This window comes from Eretmochelys imbricata, chromosome 1 (assembly GCF_965152235.1).
Source record: "Eretmochelys imbricata isolate rEreImb1 chromosome 1, rEreImb1.hap1, whole genome shotgun sequence".
Taxonomy (NCBI): domain Eukaryota; kingdom Metazoa; phylum Chordata; order Testudines; family Cheloniidae; genus Eretmochelys; species Eretmochelys imbricata.
Genome location: NC_135572.1, coordinates 267,032,245 through 267,054,614, shown reverse-complemented (window position 1 = coordinate 267,054,614; position 22,370 = coordinate 267,032,245). Strand labels below are relative to the sequence as shown.

Here is a 22,370-nt window from a genome sequence, read left to right as displayed (position 1 = left end):
CTTTTCAACCCAGATCGCTGCAGTAGGGAGAAACACAACAAGACTTGGAATGTGAAGCCTAACTCATTTCAGTTAGAGGCTGAAAAAGCATGGAGGCAAGAGAAGGATCTGGTCACAAACCTGGATTGAGGCTAGGAAGCCAACCTTATCGTACCTGAAATATAACGATCCAGGCATAACCGATATTGTCAAAGTTGATGGCACCCTTATGTGGGTTGCCATTGCCTGTGCGGCACACGTTGTAGTACTGGTTCCAGTTGACGCACATGCCACTGACATTGAACTCCTGCCGGACAGAGTTGTAGTAATAATAGTCATCCTTGTCCAGGCAGCACTCATGGCCCCTCTCCTTCAGCGGGGGGATCTCATGACACCCCATGATGCCATTGTCTCCTGACAGCGAGCAGATGAAGGGCATCTCATCGTCCTCCTCGGGTTGGTAATAGGGGGGGAGAATGATGTCGCCTTGTCTAGGAAGAGGAAAAATGTACTAATGAAGTTACTGTGAAAAACATGCACCTTAGTGGCATTTGCGGAACTGGGAACTCCCACTTTGGTGCATGAAATTTGCATACAAAGGGTCTTCAGATCTATTTTGGTGAGGGGCTGAATAGAGACATAGGAAGTTTCTTGAGCTGGTCCCTGGTTTTGCAGAGCCCTGTCCTGGTCAAACTGCACAGTCCCAAGACAAATCCCACCACCACCAGATTTGGGGGATGGGAACAAGATTTTACAGCTGCCAAAGGAAAGTTTTCATTTTCTCAAGAACAAGGAGGGAACTTGTGCAGTCAGCTCTCCCACCTGGTTGGCACCAAAGCCTACAACTGATGCAATGTAAAGCAAATGTACAGGGCTACATGGTGATGTGCCTGTGAATGTGACCATCAATTTGATAACATTTGGCGGTAAATTTTCTATAATAAAGTACAAACCCCCACTTAATGCAAAGTTAAAGTTGCACAATTAAGCTCTCAAGAGTCAATAAATGAAGAAGTTAAAACTGAATGAACAATCTTAACTCTGACCCCTTGTGTGTATGTACTACAGAGAATGTTTTAATTTCAAGATCACATGATATTTCTGCAGTAACACAATCTGTTCTACAACCTTCAGAATACACGTGTATCTGAAATAATCTGTGCTCACCTAATTTAAGACTAGACAATAATGAGCAAATGAAAGGGAGAAGATTTAGGATTTTGCATTCAACCTTAACTTGTGCATTTCCAGTCTTCACAGGGCTATAATACACAGCCTGAATGTTGCATTAATATAGATTTTTTGCATTAAATATTGTGGTGGATGGGAATGTGTCCAAAGAAAAAGAAAAAAGAAAAGCTCCTAATTCTATAACTAATAGACACTAATCTATGAAGACATATCAGTGCATATTAATATTATTAGTAAACTGAGTCTCTGTAGACTTAACCAGCAATGGTCAGCCAAAGATTAACTAGTATCTGATGGTTGTGCAGGCTGTGGGCCTGATTCACCTCACACAGTTACAGTAGCTCTGCATGGGTGTAATTCCATAGTCTCATCGGTGTTACTCCTGATTTACACTGGTGCACATGAGAGAAGAACAAAGTCCTGCTTATGCATTTTCCCTTATAAACACACAGTATAAGACAGCTTTAAGGAGCTTCCATCCCCTGGTTAGTGCTCCAGTCCCATTGCTGCCCCCTAAATTGTGTTTTTGCAATATTTTTTTTCAGTCTAAGATGATCTAGGGACTTAAAATTGTTTAAACAGTTTAAATTGATCCAGCACTTCAGATTTTTAAGCAGTTTAAACTGATCTAAGGCCTTAGATTTGTTTAAGGGGCTAAGACACTTTAAACCCTTAGATCAGTTTAAGCTGCAAAGAAGACAATAAGCTTCTGGAGGGACTGCGGCAGTCTGGCACTGGTGCTCTGTCCTCCCCATGCAAGGTAACTGGAGTTCTGATCACCCACAGACATTTTCATGTTTCATTGTGTTACTGAAAGAAGTAAACGGAGCTGTACATGCTCTCTCTGACCACAGGTAATACTAATCATGCCTATTTCTTACATGGCACTTTCCATCAGTAGATCTCAAAGCACTTCACGATCTCTCTCCTCTCCCCCCACCCACGTATTTATCCTCACCATACCCCTGTGAGGTAGGGACATACTATTATCCACATTTTACAGAGGGGGAACTGAGGACAGAGACTAAGTAACTTGCCAAAGGTCATACAGAAAGTCCATGGTAGAGCTGGATCTCTCACGTTCTAAGCCAGTGCCCTACCCACTGGACCATCCTTCCCTTCTTTGGGCAGAGAACCTTGATCACTCTTAAGCATGTGCCGTGGAACACAGAGATCCCATCTGACATTCCACATATGCCTAGAGCTTTGTCTGTCAGCTTGAAGAGCCCATTATCAAACACTTGTTCCCTATGTAGGTACCTACAGACTATGATCGAAGCCATCCTGAACTTACTCTTTGTTAACCTAAATACATTGAGCACCTTGGGTCTACCACTATAAGGCCTGTCTTCTAATCCTTTAACTATTCTCATAGATATTCCTGGCAACCGGAATGATCTCTTGAGGCTGTGGGCAGCCAGACGTAATTAGGGCTGGACCAGTCCCCAGCTCGCCCAAGAGTCTGGCGGCTGCAAAGAAGGTGTGCAGGCCTCTTTGCCCTCCTTCCCATTCTGATTTTTGCAGAATGCAGCTCAGTATCAGGGTCGTGGCATCCTGCATCCCTTTTGCACAGGTGGACGGCAATGGAAGACTGGGCCTCTTGACTGTAGAGATGAGATTCTATTCATTGGAACGGTTTGAGCTGAAATCAAGGGGGATGGGAGAGGTAGCAGTGGGATCCCAGAAATGAAGACTGCTCTGGCTGATGCAGAAGAGGAATGCTGCTGTAGCCCATTATGCTGACAGGTCCCTTCCACAGGCAGAGGTAGCTTTCAGAAAGTGTGTGCGCATAAGGAAACAGAAACCTTTCTGGCTAGGGGAGGGTGGAAATGGGGGACGGGGGGAGGGCTAGACTTTTTAGCATCCTTGGCACTGCCTCTAGAAATCTTCAGTGACCAAGAGAAGGGAGAAGGAAGTAAAGAGTAGGGTGGGGAAGGAAGGAATCTGCAGCAGACAGGACAAGGGGGTAGCCATCTCCCATGCACTCACATTGTGAAGTTCTCCTCCATGAAACAGCGGTTCCTGAGCAGACCAGCCCACAGCTGTACTCCGATGATGCCAAAGATGAAGAAGACAAAGAAGCAGAGAAGCAGAACATTCCCCAGCATGGGCAGGGTGTCCAGGAGCAAATTCACCAGGATCCGCATGCCTGCAGGTGGGGAAGAGGCAGAGGAGGAGGAGAGATTGAGATGGAGGGAGAGAAGGGGAGAAGCAGAAAGAAAGAAGAGTAGAAAAGAGGAATGGAAAAAAAGACAGAGAGAAAAAATTAAATGAAAATAAAACAGGCAGATTGGAAATTCATTATTGTCCAAATCAGGCTGGGTCACTCAGGTATGGTCACTGCTCCCGCCCCCTGGTCTCACTCCCAAATGACAGGCAGGGGACAATGCCATTTCTGTTCAGCATCCTCTTTACCCCGGGCCTCACGTTAAAGCCCCAAGAAGGAAGGATGATGATAAGCTTGTGACGGATAGCAGAGGACTGGACTCCATGACCCAAGAGGTCCCTGCTAGTCCTATCTTTCTAAGAGGTTTTTGGCACAATCACCATTGGATATGATATCCCATCTTCTTCCTTTCCCACAGAAGGGCGATGGGATGAAAACACCCTGAAATCTATGCAGATCAACAACCCCAGCCTCAGCTGGCAGGAACTAACAGTCATAACTGCTTGCCAGCTGCCCAGTGACCTGTGAGAAATGAGCCCGAGACCAATTGCTAGTGGGATGAGTATGCACACCACATAAACACAAACCCCTCAACAAACTGGCAGGGGTGGCCTTCTCAGTGACAGCCTCATCAAAGAGACACGGTGGAGGAGGCAATATCTCTTATTGGACCAACTTCTGCTGGTGAGAGAAACAAGCTTTCAAGCCACACAGAGCTCATGGAGACCAAACTCCCTTCTCCTCTCTAGTGGTCCCTCCATGACAGGGCTGAGGCACGCTGGCGGGTACTGTATGAAGGAAGCTTTCACTGCTGCTGCCCATGCTGTACCTGTTCTCTGGCAAAACAGGGCATTCAGGGCTGTTGATACTGCACCTCTGACCACTGCAAACATTTCATAACAAAACAATTTTGTGTTGAAATTATTGCATGAAGAATTTTGGTGGTTTTGTTTTTGGACCAGCAGGGTCAGGCCAGCCTCCCTCCACTGCTAAATTAATTACATTTCCTCTGGTCTCCAAGGCTGCCAAAATTCTAGAAATCATTCAGAGCATGAAACAAGCGCCTTCTCCCTCCCACTGCCCCCCACTCCACACATGCGCACATATACACACACACAAATCTCCCCCCTCCTCCACTGAGACTCCCTCCTCCAGGGGTCCAGGGAATTCCATCACACAAGACGCTCCATGTAGGCCAGCATATAATTATCTAATTAGATATTTATAACTAGTTCATTACTTCAGATGGCAGTGTAAGAGGAAGGGGGAGGGAAAGATAAGATTAGGATTCAGTAACAGCCCCTTGAGGCACCAGTTAATCCCTCTTTTATGCCCACTGTCAAGTAATTAGCAACATCAAGTTGTGCGTTACACTGTGTCTCAGTTGCTTGTGTTGTTTTGTTCCTATTGCGGGGGAGAGGACCCTGGGCATTTAGAGAAATGTCATGTGTGGGCAACAAGGGTGGATGAGGTTTAAGGTGTAATTGTACTAGTGGAGATGTTTATTATACTTGAGTAAGAAGGTGAGAGAGGAGGAGAGAAGAGTATATCTGTATGGTGAGAGGGCATGGATCTAGTGTGAGGCATGTACATGGGGCAGACAGGTATCTGTATCTATGTGACAAAATGGTATGGGTGTGAGAGGTATATATCTTTTATATTGACCAGGTGTGTATATTGTCCGGCCTTACAATTTGTGAGGCGCTAAGCCAGCAGAGGGGGTTCTGATGGTGAATTTCCTTTCCTTCTGGTTCCACTGCTGGAGGGAGTAGAAGAGCTTGTCCATGTGTGATTTGATGAGTTAATACAGGGCTTTACATGTTCACCCTGGCAGTGGTCTGCATGTGCAGTGGTGGGTGCAGGTGGTATGCAGAATTCCAGTATTGGGGGGAATATGCATGAGAGGGAGAGGGTAGAAGGAATGATTGAACAGTCTCTTCTAGACTTAATAAGCGTAAGTCAGGGTGGTTGCAAAGCCCCAGTCTCTTCACTGCCCGGATATGCCATTAGTCTTCAGTTAGTCACCTTCTAGCCTAGTATGGCACCAATAGTTCACTAGCACAGGGTCACAGCTCCAGCCTCTTGCCTGAGAGTATTTGCCCATATCTGGTTTCCTGATTTGTAATAATACAAAGCCCCACAGTCCAGCCACAGGGCTGTGTGCTGCCAGTCACCCTGACCTCCCGGTCGCTGGAAGAAATCCTTTTACAGCATTACCAACTTACAACTCCACCGCCTCACCACAGTGTAATGTGCTTCCAGCAACAATACTGCCACACGTTGTGATCTTATTAGCTCTCATAAGCTAGATTGGATCAGACTGGGTAGTACGTAAATGGGAGACCTGTAGGGAAACCCAGGCCTCATAGGAGGCTGTACAGGTAATGCAGTAGGTGTTCCACTGACTTTCGACTGAGTCACTGCTAAGCAAGTGCTCCATGCTGGTATTTGGGGGGTGTAGCGATGCGATGACTCACCAGCGCAGTGCCTCCTGCTGGCCGTCTTGGGAATTAGCACTCCAGCGTACAGAGCACCTCCTCCTGACCGGTGTCTCGCCTGCCGCTGACACCCAAGTCCCTCCCGTACACCAGTGCCTTTTGCCTTGGGGTTCTGCCCTCAGTAGTAACCCACAGTCTGGGTCTCCCCTCCCAGGGGAACCCCCAACCCTCTAAATCCACCTTGCCTCAGTGGCTGTTTCAAGTCACCATCTAGCCCCCGCTCACTGGGGCAAACTGCCATCTGTCGTGGCCACTCATCATTGGCAAGGAGGTTCAACCAGCTGCCTTTGCAACCCCAGCACCTGTGCAGGCCTTCACCAAGGCCTACAGCCTGGGGGTTTACCAGGCTGGAGCTCCCCCGCTCCCTTGCCTTCCCCCAGCACTGCTCTACCTCTGGTTCACAGCTCCCAGGCAGCTAGATCCTTCTCTCTCCACCACTAGAGAGAGACTGACTCAGATCCTGGCTCACAGGCCTTTCATAGGGCCAGCGGTCTCCTAATTGGGCACAGCCCCAGCTATGGCTGCCTTCCCAGTCAGCCTATTCTTATTGGCTCCAGCCCCAGCCCTCTCCAAGGGCTAGCTTTAAACCCTTTCTGGCCTAATGGAGTGGGGCAGCTGCCCCACTACAGGAGGATGGTGCTATCTTTCACATGAGACACAGACCTGAGGTCCTGACTAAAGCCGGTCCGAGAGATTCGGAAGAAACATTGTTTTGTCAGAATTTGCCAAATTTTGCTGAAGTTCCAATGGAACACAGGCAGATTCCAAAATCTACCTGCCTCTCCCGTGGACACCTGTCTAGCTTCCTGCCAGCTCACCTGCCAGGCTCCTCATCAAGCTGGAAATCACATCCCCAGTTCACAGTGTAGACTTAACACATTAAGAAATAATGACAATGTTTGTGAGAGACTCTGGGCTGAACATGCAACAATGAAATGTCAGGTGACGTGTAGAGAGACAAGGCAGGTGAGGTAACATCTTTTATCGGACAAATGTCTGTTGGTGAGAGGGACATGCTTTTGAGATTACACAGAGCTCTCTTTCAGGTCTGGGAAACATACTAAGGTCTGGTCTACGCTACAGACCTATATCAATGCAGCTATGTCGCTCAGGGGTGTGAAAAACCAACCCCTGCAAGTGACGCAGTTTTACTGACCTAACTTCTGTGTAGACAGCACTGTGTCAGGGGAAGGGTTTCTCTCACCAACACAGCTACCGCCTCTCAGGGAGGTGGATTCACTGCGCCGATGGGAGAGCTCTCTCCTGTCGACATAGAACATCTTTCCTTAAAGCGCTATGCTATAGTGGCACAGCGGCATCAGTGCAGCTATGCTGAGGCAGCATTTTAAGTGTAGGCTTGCCCTCAGGGTATCACAGCTAAATACAAGGTGGAATAGATAGATTAGCATCAGTAGTTAACACATATTTCAAGGGACCCCCATTAACACCCCTCCAGTCATAGGGGGAACATGAAGGGGTGTGTGGAAAGGCAGCTGGAGGGATGTTGTGAGTGGGTTACAGATTGTTGTAATAAGATATAAACCCCATGTTTCTATTCAGTCTATGATTTTTAGTGTCTAGCAGAGTTATGAATTTAAGCTCCTAGGCTCGTCTTTTGAACGTGTTGTGCGGGTTATCCCTGTGTAGCCTGTACCCATATGCACTGGATGAGGTATACCATATGTTGTGATAGGCATGAGTAGGACCCATGGATCTTGAAAGGTATGTCATGGGAGGTGTTGATCATTGTAGCAGTGGAGATATGTCCACAGGTTTTGCATCTGTTGTTCTGGGAGGGTCTGGTGCTGCTTTGAGTTGGTATGTCCTGGCCTGTAGGGAGCTTGCTTCTGATGATAAATCCGGAGAGGCTGGAGGGTTGTCTGAAGGACAGAAAAGGGGGTTCAGGAAAGATTTCTTTCAGGATGGGGTCCCCATCACGTAGGGATTGTGGTTGTTGGATGATACCATGTATGGGTTCCAGTGTGGGGTGGTAGGTGACAACTAGGGATGTGTGGTCGGAGAGGGTTTTATTTCCGTATTGGAGCAGGTTCTCTCAGGGTATTTGGGTGGCCTGTTCCATGATATGACCTGCTTCTCTGGTGGAGTTTCCTTGTTTGGTGAAGGTGGTTTCGAGTGTGTTAATGTGTATACCCCAGACTTCCTCCTCAGAGCATATTCTGTGGTATCTGAGTGCCTGGCTGTAGATAACAGATCTCTTGGTGTATTTGGGGTGGCTCCTGGATCTGTGAAGGTAGGTGTGATGATCCATGGGTTTCTTGTATCTAGCTGTATGTAGGGTTCCACTGTTGAAGCTGATCGTGATATCCAGGAAGTTGATGCTGGTGTGGGAGTGTTCCAGAAAGAGTTTAATGGACAGGTGGTGGTAGTTGTAGTGGAAATCTGTGAGGGAGTTTAAATCATCTGTCCAGAGGATGAAAATATTATCTAGGTATCTCAGGTATATCATTGGTTTTGTGGTGCATTTGTGACATGTTACTTACACAGCTCATTAGTGCCTCTTTGGATTGTTTTAAATGAATTTAACCTACTAAAATTTGTGGGCCATGTCAAAAATGAAGGCTGGGGATCAGCAAGGAAAGAAGCAAGTTTTGAGTTTGGGTTTGAATCAGGAGAGTGGGGTTGCACTGTGCCTGGGGACAGGGACGCTCTTTCAGTCACAGGGGATAGCATGAAAATAGGCGAACATCTCTCTCTGCTTTTGTCTACCCAAATACAGCCTACTTCTATATCTAGTCTCTGGTTTCTGAAAATTCCCACAAAAGAGCAGACCACAGAAAAGTCCAGCCAGCCCAATGACGTCCCTATGAATTGCCATGCACACTGAGGCATGGAAGGAGGGAACGCTTGGGCAAATTCAGTTGGGGCACATTGCCTGGATGAGGGACAGAATTATGCTTCAGATTCTGCAGTGGCTATTGGAATCAGCAAAATTATGTATCCCAGTGCCCCTGCAGATCATTGTGTCCCAAATGTTGATGGAGAAGTTAATTGCTTTGGCTTCCACAAAAATCCACACTGGTAGTTTGGCCCACCACTCTGTTAAGATGAGTACTGAAAATTATACTCTCTTCTACCTGGTTTGTTTGAACCAGTGGATACTGAATGAACAGAAGGCTTCATTGCCTCAAATCTTGCATCTACTTTTCACACTACAGATGCTAGTCATGTCCATTAATGCACTCCTAGAAGGTGCCCAGATACCATGGTGATGGGGAAAGGTATGATAACCTGAGTGGAATAGAATTTTCCCACCAGTCCAGTGTCCTCCATCAGTTTTGGTACTGGAGTGATGAAGGCCATGAAAAGAAATGTATTGGGCTTTAGTCGCTTGTTTGTAAAAGAGTAGGCGGTCTCTTCTGCACATGCTCTGTTAGCTTAGCATGCAAGTTGCAGCATACGCCCCCTGCTTTGTTCTTTCTGGATCGCTCACCGTGGTTCTGCTTTCCCAAGGGTTGGCACATGCCAGGTGTTTCCACTCAGGAAGGTTTCAGCTGTGACGGCCAAGCTAATCGGGGCTGACAGAAACTGTCTGGAGGGAACCACGGACTCTCTGAAGTTGACAGAAGCTTGTCAGAAAGGACCCTGGGGCTCCTCAAGAGCAAAGAGCAGAGTTGCTCTGTCCAAATCCAAGAGGGAATTCAGCTATTTTCCCAAAATATTGGCTCTTGTCAGTGGATTTTGGTTTTGTTTTCTTAAAAGTTTCCTTCTCTTGTAACCCTCTCTCCCCTCCACCTGCCCTCATGGCAGGGTGTCCTGCCTGGTTTGATGAAACACTGCCATGTTGGAGTCAGTGAGATGTTTCCATTCCGCCCATAGTCTGAGTCCTGGGGATGCCCCACTGAGAGGAGCCTCAGATGACAAACACCCACCAGGCATGCTCTTCCATTCTCCACCCTTTGTGTGTGTGCAGAGGTGTGAGCATGGGTGGGTGGTAGAGGACTATTGTCTAACATTTCACAAGCTCTGTCTTCTGGGGGAAACCAGCCAGCTAGAATCCTCCCTTGGTTGCCTGCAGCAGACACAGCCTTGTGTGTCCCCCGAGTCTTCCTGAGAGGGTGAGTGGGGAGGGTGAGACGCCTTTCATAGCCCACACCTGGCACTTATGAATATTTCATGCTTCTTGCTTTTCTTCCCCTTGAAGAGCAAACCTTTTCATATTTTATGCCCTGGAAGCCTGTTTGGTTGCTGAGTGTTGCTTCATTAATGCCCTCCCTTCCCCCTTTTTCTCTGGACTGCCCAGCCCCTCTTCCTTTCTCTTCTCAGGGAACGGCTGTTTTTCAAAGGCTGCCTCAGAAAAGGTCATTGTCCCTTTCATATTCGCTCCTCACTGTGAGCCAGTGTGGCTTCTGCTCTGCCAATGGAAAAAGACAAATGGAGATGGGAGGAAAGACAACGGATGAGAGGGAGGGAGAGTCAGACAAGGAGAGAGAGGGAGGCACAGACCTGGTGAGAGAAGAAAGGAGAGAGAGAGAGAGAATGAAAATGAGAAAAAAACACAGTGAGAGAAAAGAACATGGGGAGAGAGACTGGCAGGAAAAAATTAAGCAAAGAGGCCAGGAAGCAGCTGGGGGAGGAATACCTCAAAGAGTCAGCTTCCCGAGACCTTTGAACACTCATTCTGTACTATGCTCCAGTGTCCTCTCACAGCCCAAACGGGAACCGTTGCCCTGCTAACCCTTATGCTTTCCTCTCCATCATAACGGCCTCCTGAGGCAAGGTGTCCAGATTCCCCAGTGATAAGGCACTCCGAAAAGAAGTATTGGTGCTGTACGCTCCCTCTGAGCATCAGCTTCCTCTCCATTTACGTCCTGCCCTCTCCCCCCACCTTCATATATATACCGCTCCCTCTCCGCCGCCTGCCGACCTGCACCTCTACTTGATTACTCTGGTGACCCCTCTCTCTGAATCTCCACTGTTTCTCGCAAACCACCAGCTTCCTGTTCAGGAGACCTTTGGTCTTTCTCCTTCTTTCCTTCACTGCTCCCTGGTACGCCCGTGCCTTCTCCTGATAGGCTGCAGCACCATTCGCCTCCCCTGCCCACTCATTGGTCAGACCGGAAAGCCCATTGCGATGCCACTGCTCCCTGAGTCTGGCCCACCCGCTTCCTTGTTCAAAGGCCTTCAGGAGATGGCGCTAGCCTCAGCACTGTATGATGGAGGGAAAAATCAGAGCCCTCCAAGTTGGGAGAGCAGGGACTGGGGATTGTGGGGAGCCAGAGTTGGGCCCTAAAGGCAACTGGGCAGGACCCCATCCCATAGGGAGCCAGCCAGCCAGGGGAAGCTGCCCACTGGGCATGGATTTAAATCAGGGAAAGGAATGGGGCCAGCCCTGAGGAAGTGGTATGATATCCCCAGGGGACGTAGCTGGGTCTTGGGTTTTGTTTTTCACCGCTCTCCTGTGTCGGCCTCCACTGCCCCCACAGTGCTTCTCTCCCCAGCAATTTAAGCCACGCAACTTACACACCCTCTCCATTTCTGACGGAGTACATGGGAACAAGAAGGCCACACAAGCCTTGCTAGACAGCTGGAGCATGAGGAGGTGGCTGCGCAGAGCCCAGTCCTCAGATACACCCACCACCGGGCAGGAGAGTCAGGAGCACGGTGGGAAAGTGCTGATGTGCGTTGGCACTGATTCTGGGGACAGCAGTAATACGCCACGTCAACAGTTCTAGCTAGGCACTAGCTCTCAGCAGCTGCCTGGGCTGTGAGGGTGACTGGCAGCGTAGTGCAGCGTGAGAATTCAGTAGGGTGCAGTGTTGTTGGTCAGTGTTCTGCAGGGGACAGATTGCAGAGACTCTGGCTCTGAGTAATACCGGCGGCATACTGGAGCAGGGGAAGGCCAAGAACTGAAGGGATAATGATAATGAACTTATATTTACACAGCATCTCTCATCCAAATGCATTCCAGAGCACGTCGTCCTATCTTTACACACAGGAATCACTTTGTCTTCTGCTGAAAAGCAGCAATCCCTGGGTGAAGCCATTCATGGCTAATCTGCACAGTGGTTTAGGACAGGAAGTGAAGAAAACTGTATCTAAATTGAAATGATGAAATCCTTTGAGGAGGAGGAGGCAAACAGAATCACTCCAATGGCCAGGGGTTGGGGCACTAGGTTAGGCAGTCTTGTTTCTACACGAAGGTCATGAGATCTTTAATGAGCACAAATGGTCCGGACTGGAGCTGGGCAGAAAAAGCTAATTTCATTTGGCCGAGGAGTTTGATAGGGTCACGGTTTGGTTTAGTTCCAATTAGGATTGAAAAACAAAAAATTGAGATTGGACTAGTCCCTGCGAGTACGTGTCCAGCTGAGACCCGAGGCTCATACTCCGGGCGGCTTGCCAATCTCCTGCCGCTCACACTGCCACAGCTACACTCAACTGCGAGGGCACGAGCTCGAAGAGAGCTAGTCTGAGTGTCTCCTCGAGCAGGGAATCGCACCCCCCGCTTCAGGGGTAGACACACCCTGATGTCCCAATTCGGCAAACACTCACACACGTGACGGACTTGAATCAGTGGGGCTACTCATGTACACAAAGTGAAGCATGGGCCTGTTCCAAAGACCACTGAAGTCAACAGGAGTCTTTGCATTGACTTCAATGAGCTCTGGATCAGGCTTCATATGTGTAAAGGTACGTCTACACTATTATAAAAAACCTACAGCACAGAGTCAACTGACTCCGGCTTGCGGGTCTCAGGCTGTGGGGCTAAAAATTACTAGGGTTGCCAATTAAGCAATAAACCAAAGTCATTCTGAGATAATGTTATACCTGCTGCAAGAAAGGAACAGGACCAAACTATGAGCCTTCAGCAATTCAAGACATCACTTGTCTCAGCATGACACTTGTCCCCAGTTTTGTTTTATATTCACAATAAAAAAGGGCACAACAGAGATTCCAGTCACTGCTAAAAATTGTAGTGGAGACATATGAGCTTGCGTTAGAGTCTGGACTCTGAGACCCTCCCCCTGCATGGGATCTCAGAGCCCGGGCTCTAGACTGAGCATCAACGCTGCAATGATTTAGCCCTCCTACCCCGAGTCTCATGAGCCTGAGTCACTGACCTAGGCCAGCCATGGCTGTGCTGCAGGTCTTCTATTGATCGCCATGTGGACTTAAGTATTTGCAGGAGGTGTTTGTTTAGATTGTAAACCCCTTGGGGCAGGGAGCTGTCCTTTCCATTTACCTGTAAAGTGCCATACACAGCTATGGGGCCGGACACGTAATAAAGAACAATACAAAATATGACATAAAACTGTGTAAATGCAATTCTGTGGTTAAGATTTAAAGGGGCTGATTCTCTCATTATCACTGGTATGAATCAGGTGTAATTCTATGGGAGTTACTCTGGCAACAAAGTTGCTCTGGTATGAAACTGAGCGTATGTTTACACGGCAGTCAAAGGTGTGACTGCAGCAGACCTATGCTAGCTTTTATCTAGCCAATTTGAATAACAATAGCAGTGACAACTCAGCAGCACAGGTTGCAGCATGGGCTTCACGAGCCATGCCTAGAACTCAGGGTATGTACTTGAGCTGCTAGAGCTTCATTGCTAGGGTTATTGAAGCTCGCTTCGGCAAAGTGGGTGCTGCAGTCACACCTTTGACTGCAGCGTAGACATACCCGGAGTGAGAGGAAAATCAGGCCCTAAATGCACAAACATCAAGAAATTCAAGGTTATGGTTGTAGCTTGGCCCACCCATACATACACAGTAACTTGCATTACTGTATATTGCTTTATTTTTACACCATACTATATTGGCATTATTACACATATTGCCATGGTATCCACCACTCTATCGTGCCAGATTTTCCAAACATCTCAGCTCCCATGCAGGGGTGCAAAATAAGCAGCCGGACAGTCAAGAGAGCTCAGCCTGTCAGGTACTTGGCTTTTCTGAAAATCTGGCCATAAGTGTCACAATGGAAGCTGCTGGCTTCTGAGCATGTTGAAAGATCCTGCCTGTCACTCGGCCGATTTGGCCAGGGCTTTAAAAGGAAAAAGGAAGCTCAACTAAGGCCCTTTCAGATCCCTTCCTTCAGGGCTTGCTTTATTTCCAAAACCAAAACCCAACACCACGGTGTTTCTGACTCCTGAGATGTTACTGCAAGTCTCGTGATATTTGGTGTAAAGCTCCAGCTCCTGCAGCCTTGGGAATACGGGACAATCCCAGCTTTCATTTAAAAGAAATAAAAGCTTCTATCCCTCATGGCTGCAGAGAAAAGATTAAAAACAGGACCCAGGTCGAAGGTTCAAAAACCATATGGTAAATAAAAAGAAGCTCATGTTTATTTTTTATTTTCTTTCAAACTTTCATGATTTCTAAGCCAGTCTCATGATTTCTGAGGCATGACTTTTGAATGCTTGAGTTTGGCAATACTGCAACCAGAACAAATCAACTCCAACTACTGGGTAATAACTAACTGAGGTCTTTCCAGCTTCAGCCAGCTGGGAGGAGAGAGGTCACATCCTTCTCTTTTCCTTTTATAGCCCTGCCCAAATTGGCCACCTGACAGATAGGAACCCAGTAACCCCTACATGCTGGAGCACCCTTACATCTTCTCACTGGCCTGTTTATGAGCGTAAAAGGGAGCAGAGCTCTTTTGAAAATTTGTCCCCACATGTGCAATGTGGTAGCGTTAACAATACTGTAGGAAGTTTAACTTTGGAATTCCCTGACTCTCATGGATCTAAAATCTCTGCCATGATGCTGCACTGACATAAGTGTAATTTAATTTTTGTTTAAAAAATTATTTTGATAGATCACTCATTTAAATAAAGGCCAGTGTATTACATTTTTATTTAAATGTATATGTATGACAGCACCAGGATTATTTCTAGATATCCCTATATGTGTCTAGAACTCTAGATCTTGGTAAGTTTATTAATAAGATAGTATTAAATACTGATTTCCAAACACTTCTCATTTAGTTATTCGATTGAAAATGAACTTTCTTCCTAGTAGCACTTGCCCCCATCTCTGCTGACATTCCCCCCTCCTCCCAATCCTCACCCCCGGTATTTCCCCTTCCGCCCACTCTTATTCCAAGATCAATGTCACGTCTTTCTTCAAACCACATTTAGGGCAGGAATGGCCTCTCGCTTCTTGTTTATCAACCATACCCACTTTTCTCCTGTGAATCCTTGCTTCGGACCCACCTCTTTCACTTCACTTGCCAGAACTGAATTCTACATGGCCCTGTTCATTCTCCATCTTCTCTGTCTATTGCTCTCCTAAAAAAAGGAGGACTTGTGGCACCTCAGAGACTAACAAATTTATTTGAGCATAAGCTTTCGTGAGCTACAGCTCACTTCATCGGATGCATGCAGTAGAAAATACAGTGGGGAGATTTTATATACACAGAGAACATGAATCAATGGGTGTTACCATACACACTGGTAAGGTGAGCTATTACCAGCAGGAGAGAAAAAAAACCTTTTGCAGTGATAATCAAGGTGGGCCATTTCCAGCAGTTGACAAGAACGTGTGAGGAACAGTGGGGGCAGGGGGAAATAAACAGGGGGAAATAGTTTTACTTTGTGTAATGACACATCCACTCCCAGTCTTTATTCAAGCCTAAGTTAATGGTGTCCAGTTTTCAAATTAATTCCAATTCAGCAGCCTCTCGTTGGAATCTGTTTTTGAAGTTTTTTTGTTGAAGAATTGCCACTTTTAGGTCTGTAATCGAGTGACCAGAGAGATTGAAGTGTTCTCCGACTGGTTTTTGAACGTTATAATTCTTGATGTCTGATTTGTGTCCATTTATTCTTTTACGTAGAGACTGTCCAGTTTGACCAATGTACATGGCAGAGGGGCATTGCTGGCATATGATGGCACATATCACACTGGTAGATGTGCAGGTGAATGAACCTCTGATAGTGTGGCTGATGTGATTAGGCCCTATGATGGTGTCCCCTGAATAGATATGTGGACACAGTTGGCAACGGGCTTTGTTGCAAGGATAGGTTCCTAAGTTAGTGTTTTTGTTGTGTGGTGTCTGGTTGCTGGTGAGTATTTGCTTCAGGTTGGGGGGCTGTCTGTAAGCAAGGACTGGCCTGTCTCCCAAGATCTGTGTGAGTGATGGGTCGTCCTTCAGGATAGGTTGTAGATCCTTGATGATGCGTTGGAGAGGTTTTAGTTGGGGGCTGAAGGTGATGGCTAGTGGCGTTCTGTTATTTTCTTTGTTGGGCCTGTCCTGTAGTAGGTGACTTCTGGGTACTCTTCTGGCTCTGTCAATCTGTTTCTTCACTTCAGCAGGTCGGTATTGTAGTTGTAAGAACACTTGACCTACTGACCGCTATGCCTACCTACATGCCTCCAGCTTTCATCCAGACCACACCACACGATCCATTGTCTACAGCCAAGCTCTACGATACAACCGCATTTGCTCCAACCCCTCAGACAGAGACAAACACCTACAAGATCTCTATCAAGCATTCTTACAACTACAGTAACCACCTGCTGAAGTGAAGAAACAGGTTGACAGAGCCAGGAGAGTACCCAGAAGTCACCTACTACAGGACAGGCCTAACAAAGAAAACAACAGAACGCCACTAGCCATCACCTTCAGCCCCCAACTAAAACCTCTCCAACGCATCATCAAGGATCTACAACCTATCCTGAAGGACGACCCATCACTCACACAGATCTTGGGAGACAGGCCAGTCCTTGCTTACAGACAGCCCCCCAACCTGAAGCAAATACTCACCAGCAACCAGACACCACACAACAAAAACACTAACTTAGGAACCTATCCTTGCAACAAAGCCCGTTGCCAACTGTCTCCACATATCTATTCAGGGGACACCATCATAGGGCCTAATCACATCAGCCACACTATCAGAGGTTCATTCACCTGCACATCTACCAATGTGATATGTGCCATCATATGCCAGCAATGCCCCTCTGCCATGTACATTGGTCAAACTGGACAGTCTCTACGTAAAAGAATAAATGGACACAAATCAGACATCAAGAATTATAACGTTCAAAAACCAGTCGGAGAACACTTCAATCTCTCTGGTCACTCGATTACAGACCTAAAAGTGGCAATTCCTCAACAAAAAAACTTCAAAAACAGACTCCAACGAGAGGCTGCTGAATTGGAATTAATTTGAAAACTGGACACTATTAACTTAGGCTTGAATAAAGACTGGGAGTGGATGTGTCATTACACAAAGTAAAACTATTTCCCCATGTTTATTTCCCCCTGCCCCCACTGTTCCTCACACGTTCTTATCAACTGTTGGAAATGGCCCACCTTGATTATCACTGCAAAAGGTTTTTTTTCTCTCCTGCTGGTAATAGCTCACCTTACCAGTGTGTATGGTAACACCCACTGATTCATGTTCTCTGTGTATATAAAATCTCCCCACTGTATTTTCTACTGCATGCATCCGATGAAGTGAGCTGTAGCTCACGAAAGCTTATGCTCAAATAAATTTGATAGTCTCTAAGGTGCCACAAGTCCTCCTTTTCTTTTTGCGGATACAGACTAACATGGCTGCTACTCTGAAACCTATTGCTCTTCTGAAGTCTGTACATGCTTGTTTGATTTAGGGCTACATTAAGGCATTGCTCCTTAACTATAGAAAGCGGTGACAAACAGCTGTCTTACCCAGGAGTAGTCTATGGAAGGAACTGTGACTCTTGAGTTACAACTCCTTTCATGATCTCCCCTGGCTCTCAAAGGAACGCCATCTTCTACTGGCCTCAGCAGGCACAGATTTCATCCCCCTCTGCTTTGGCTCAGCTCCATTGGCCAGCATGTTGGGGGACAAAGCCAAGGCTCTGCCTCTTCCTCACTCCTCTTCACCCATGCCCTGCCCACCTTCCTGGGGCACAGAATCACAGCTCCACAGAGCCTGTTCTCTCCCCTGCGTATGGACTGGCAGCGCAGGTAGCCCATACAGAAGAATAAGGAGGGCTCTTATGCCCCTTAGCTTTACGGCCTGGATACAGAGGGCAAGTGATAATCTTGTCCTTAGGCTATGTCTTCTCTCGCACTCTTGTCAGCAAAACTTTTGTTGGTCGGGGGTGTGAAAAAACACACCCCTGCCCGACGTTAGTTTCACTGACAGAAGCATCAGTATGGACAGCACAATGGCAGAGGGAGATGCTGTCCTGCTGACATAGCTACCGCTGCTCGTTGTGGGTGGTTTAATTATGCTGGCAGGAGAACTCTCCCCTGCGGGCATAGAGCCGCTACACAGGAGACCTTACAGCGGTGCAGCTACAGCGATAGCAGTGCCGCTGTAAGATCCAAAGTGTAGACACAGATTGCAAACGCCTTTGCCTTGCCTTTTTTTTTTTCCTTTAAGATCTACTGATGAAAGGTGCTGTGCAATTGCCAGGAATTGTTACTTTGTGTGTGTTGGGGGGTGGGGGGGAAGACATGTACACATTTGGTGCTCCACAAACATTTATTAACAACAACAGAAAACTTAGTGCATGGCAAATTTGAAACTTTACGGGGAGGGGAATCTGGCTTTGAGTTATCTGTGCACAAACACCCCGTCTGAAATATGAAAATACAGTTCAAAAATGGTCAAATGGAATTTTACATTTTCCAAAAATAAGTCGCCTTTGGACAGAAGGCAAATAAGAATAATTTTTTTCAGAAAGTTAGAAGTATCTGAAACAAGGGGCTTATAATGGAATTTTATAAGTTAGAGATGGAAAAGACCTATTAGATCCCCAAGCCAGGGCAGGACTGCTGGTGCAAGGATATTTTGCACCCTAGGCGAAACTTCTACCTTGTGCACCTCCTCCCTCCCCCCACCTCTGAAAACTAGTAAACTTAGCATTATAAACAGCCTGTCAGAACGGGTACGGCTGTTGTAATGTTTCTTTTTTACCTTTAAGGTGTTTCTATTGTTTGCCATTGCCTCTGATGGTGTCCCGTTCAAAATTTTACTATTGTGCAAAGCTAACCAATTGAGCCTGGCATTGTATCACCAGCCAGGTTAGGCAGGGTGACAAATCGCCCTTGCCCCAAAGGGCCATTATCCCCTGGTGACTAATTTCTACTCCAAGTCTGTAAAGCAGACTTTTAAGGTAAATACATTATTCCTTCACTATTACCCATGCACACATCTCACAAAGATTCTCACTCTTGACAAGTTACTTGACAAGTTACCAGTGTAGATCCCTTCCATGTTCCTCTTTGTGGGTAAATGCCCTGTAAGACATGTGTGGGGTGCGTGAGTTTGTCAGGCCCATGGTGACAGCTGTTTGTGAAGATCAGGGGGCCCTTTGCCAAGGGGTGCTGGTGTCACAGTGAGCTTGGGGTGGGTCACAGTATGGGGCTGGGCACTGAGGCTGGTGGGGCAGGTAACACTCACTGGGCTGGGGAATAGGTGGTGCTGGGATGGGGCAGGGGCAGGTACCTGTCAGTCTCCAGCACTCGGGCCGCGCCAGGGCCAGCAGCCTCTTCACCTCGAAGTCTCCCCCGTTTGCTCGGGGACCACTCCTCCTCTCAGGCTCCCCGGCCGCTGCCACCGCGGCCGCCTGGGAGGACGCGGGCTGGGGGCGCTGCTGCAGAGGAGATGCAAGGGGCCGGGCTTGGCTGGGGCCCCTCACCTGCCAGCCGAAAGCAGCAGGAACCGGGCGTCAGTCGGGGGGGAGCCGGGCGGCCCAAGCCCAGGGCAGCCGCAGCCTTCGCAGCAGCAGGGACAGGCAGGAAGCGTAGGTGCCCTGGGCTCGGGTCGCCCAGCTCCCCCTGAGCGGTGCCCAGTTCCTGCTGCTCTCGGCCAGCAGGTGAGGGGCCCCCACCGAGCCTGGCCCCTTGCGTCTCCTCCGTGGCGGCGCCCCCCACCCACATCCTCCCGGGTGGCCACGGCGGCAGCGGCCGGGGAGCCTGAGAGGAGGAGTGGTCCCCGGGCAAACGGGGGAGACTCCGAGGTGAAGAGGCTGCTGCCCTGGCACAGCCCGAGCGCTGGAGACTGACAGGTACCTGCCCCTAAGCAATAGGGTAAAAAAAAATTGGGGGGCACCGCTTTTTGGCACCTGCCTAGTTCGCCTACTGGTCACACCGACCCTGGAAACAGGCTTTTGTTTAGTCTAGTTTTAAGACAGACTGTTCCACAGACCAATACATCTCCCTATCAGAAGCTAATTTCACATACACTCTCCATTGAAATTAGTTCCTCAAAAACACATTGGAGAGAACTCAAAAGCCATCATTTCTCCACAGTGCTGAAAGTGGGGTTTACATCCATATAAATCTCTGTCCTAGGCACTGATATGACACCTAACATCGGGGTGTGGAATATAGATTTAAGGCAGGCAAGTAAATACTGAACTGCTTTGTTCTTGCCATCCCAGGGTTCAGCTGCTTTAGATTATTTTTATATTATTGTTTTGGTCTAGTGGGCTGAACACAGGACTGCGAATCAGGAGATGTCGGTTCTATTCCTGACTCTGCCGGTGACTCATTGTGCCTCAGTCGCCCGTTCTGTAACAAGAGGATGATAATACTAATACATTTTTGGAAAGCTTTTTGAGATTGGCAATTGAAAAGCATGGGAACCTGACCGGGTTGGCTTCTAGGAGCTTCTGCAATATAAATGAACAACAATAATGACAGAGCTGGTAGAAAATTTTCTAGTGGAACAGTTTTCCATCAAGAAAATGACATTTCATCAAACCAAAACTTCTCACGGGAATGTATCAATGTCAATGAAAATTCATTTTGGAAATATTTTTGAAAAAAAAAAAAGTTTCAATAAGGTGAAAACTTTCGGTTTTTTCAGATGTTTTGATTTTTTATTTCACAATTTCTTTTATTTTAATGTTACTAAAAATTGTATAACTGTCATAATCCAAAATGAAACATTTTGATCGATCAAAAATTATTTTCTTTTGTGGTGGGAAGGAAGAAATTTTGTTTCAAGTGAAAATGTGAACTTTTTTGTTTTTGTTCCAATTCAGATTGAAACAAATCTTGAAATCACAGAATTCCGCACAAAATGGAAATCCCTGATCCCACACAACTCTAAATAATAATATGCCACTATATTGAGATATGTATATGCAACCCCCACACATATATTCCTACACTCATACACTATATATTAATAGACACATATGCTTCCTATTCAACAAAGTTGCTATGCAACAGTCTACTACAGATCCCTCCACAGAACCTTCACATTAGCAGATTTCCGCAGCTCTGTGCAGTCTGTGATGACTCTTTTCAAATTAAGAATCAGTGACCATAAATTTGAGGTAGAGACTGGGAGACACATAGTACAGTGCAAAAGGACTGTGCAACCAATGTGACAGCAGAGTGAATTGAAGAGACACTTTGTGCTCCAATCTCAAAAATATGATGGAGTAAGAGATATTTCCTCAAATTATCAGACATGATTAAAGACTTTCCATTAAAAAGCAGTTAAGAAAAACTGCATTACCCTGAGAGGATGGGAAGAAAAGAGATGACAGAGATGACATTTTATATAGCAACCTACCACTGAATCAGAAATGGACAATAATAACCAAAGGATGTGGAAAAATACCCCAAACCCAGTGTGAAGACCTACCGTGAGCAGATTGTAACTACCTTTGACAGAGACCTGAAGGGTCTTTCTCCTCTTTACACTTTGTTAGCTTGCATAACTTGTCATGCCAATACAGTGTTACTGAATTAAATCGAACGGTTATAGGACCACAACAGCCTATCATTTCTGTTTCATGCACCTTCAGACAAAACCCTGACAGGCAGCATTCATAAGGCTAAAGGCAGGAATATGAGAGAGAAGCATGAATGCTAATGCATGGGTGAGACATACAGTATTATAAAAACTGGGCTTCTCATATTTTGTCCAGTCTAATATAAAAATTATGTAGGAGTTGCCAGACCGGGTCTGACCCTGGGCCCATCCAGTCCAGAGTCCTGTCTTTGACAGTGGCCAGCACCTGATGCTTCAGATGAAGGTATAAGAAACTTCTATTCCCCAGTAGTTTAGAGATTGGCTCAAACCCTGAATCATGGAGTTTAATGTCTCTTCCAAAACTTGTTATCTTTAACTATGGTAATTCTGGATATTCTTAACATCCATACAAATGTCTAATCTCCTTTTGAATCTTGCTAAGTTTTGGCCTCAATGACTTCTTGGGGTAGTGAATTCCATGGTCTAATTATGGATTGTGTGAAAAAGTATTTCCTTTTAATTTCATTGAATGTCCCCTTGTTCTTGTGTTAACAGAAGTTCCCGATCTACTATGTTTGTACCATTAATTATTTTATATACTTCTATCATGTCATATACAACCAACGGGGCTTCCACCACTTTCCCTGAGAGACTATTCCATGGCTCACCAGATCTCAGTATAAGGAAGTTCTTCCTGTTATTCATTCTAAATTTCTTCTTTAGTAATTTCATCCTATCACTCTAAGTTATAGCCCAGGCAGCACACCAAAAAATCTGTTCTCTTTTGTGTTTACACACATCAATTATTTGTTGTTATCATGTCCATCCTGTTTAGAAATCCCTGTTTAGCGAAGCTAGACCT

At 46.6% G+C, this 22,370-nt stretch overlaps 1 protein-coding gene across 1 annotated transcript in view; it reads right to left on the bottom strand.

The window, feature by feature from the left end:
• Positions 1-22,370, bottom strand: part of CACNA1I (calcium voltage-gated channel subunit alpha1 I) — a 239,552-nt gene that overhangs the window by 68,878 nt on the left and 148,304 nt on the right. Inside the window, exons 5-6 of the mRNA XM_077807591.1 lie at positions 3,160-3,319; positions 155-470 (exon numbers count right to left, since the gene is read on the bottom strand). Of these exons, the coding sequence (XP_077663717.1) occupies positions 155-470; positions 3,160-3,319 (476 nt within the window). The remainder of the gene's footprint in view (positions 1-154; positions 471-3,159; positions 3,320-22,370) is intronic.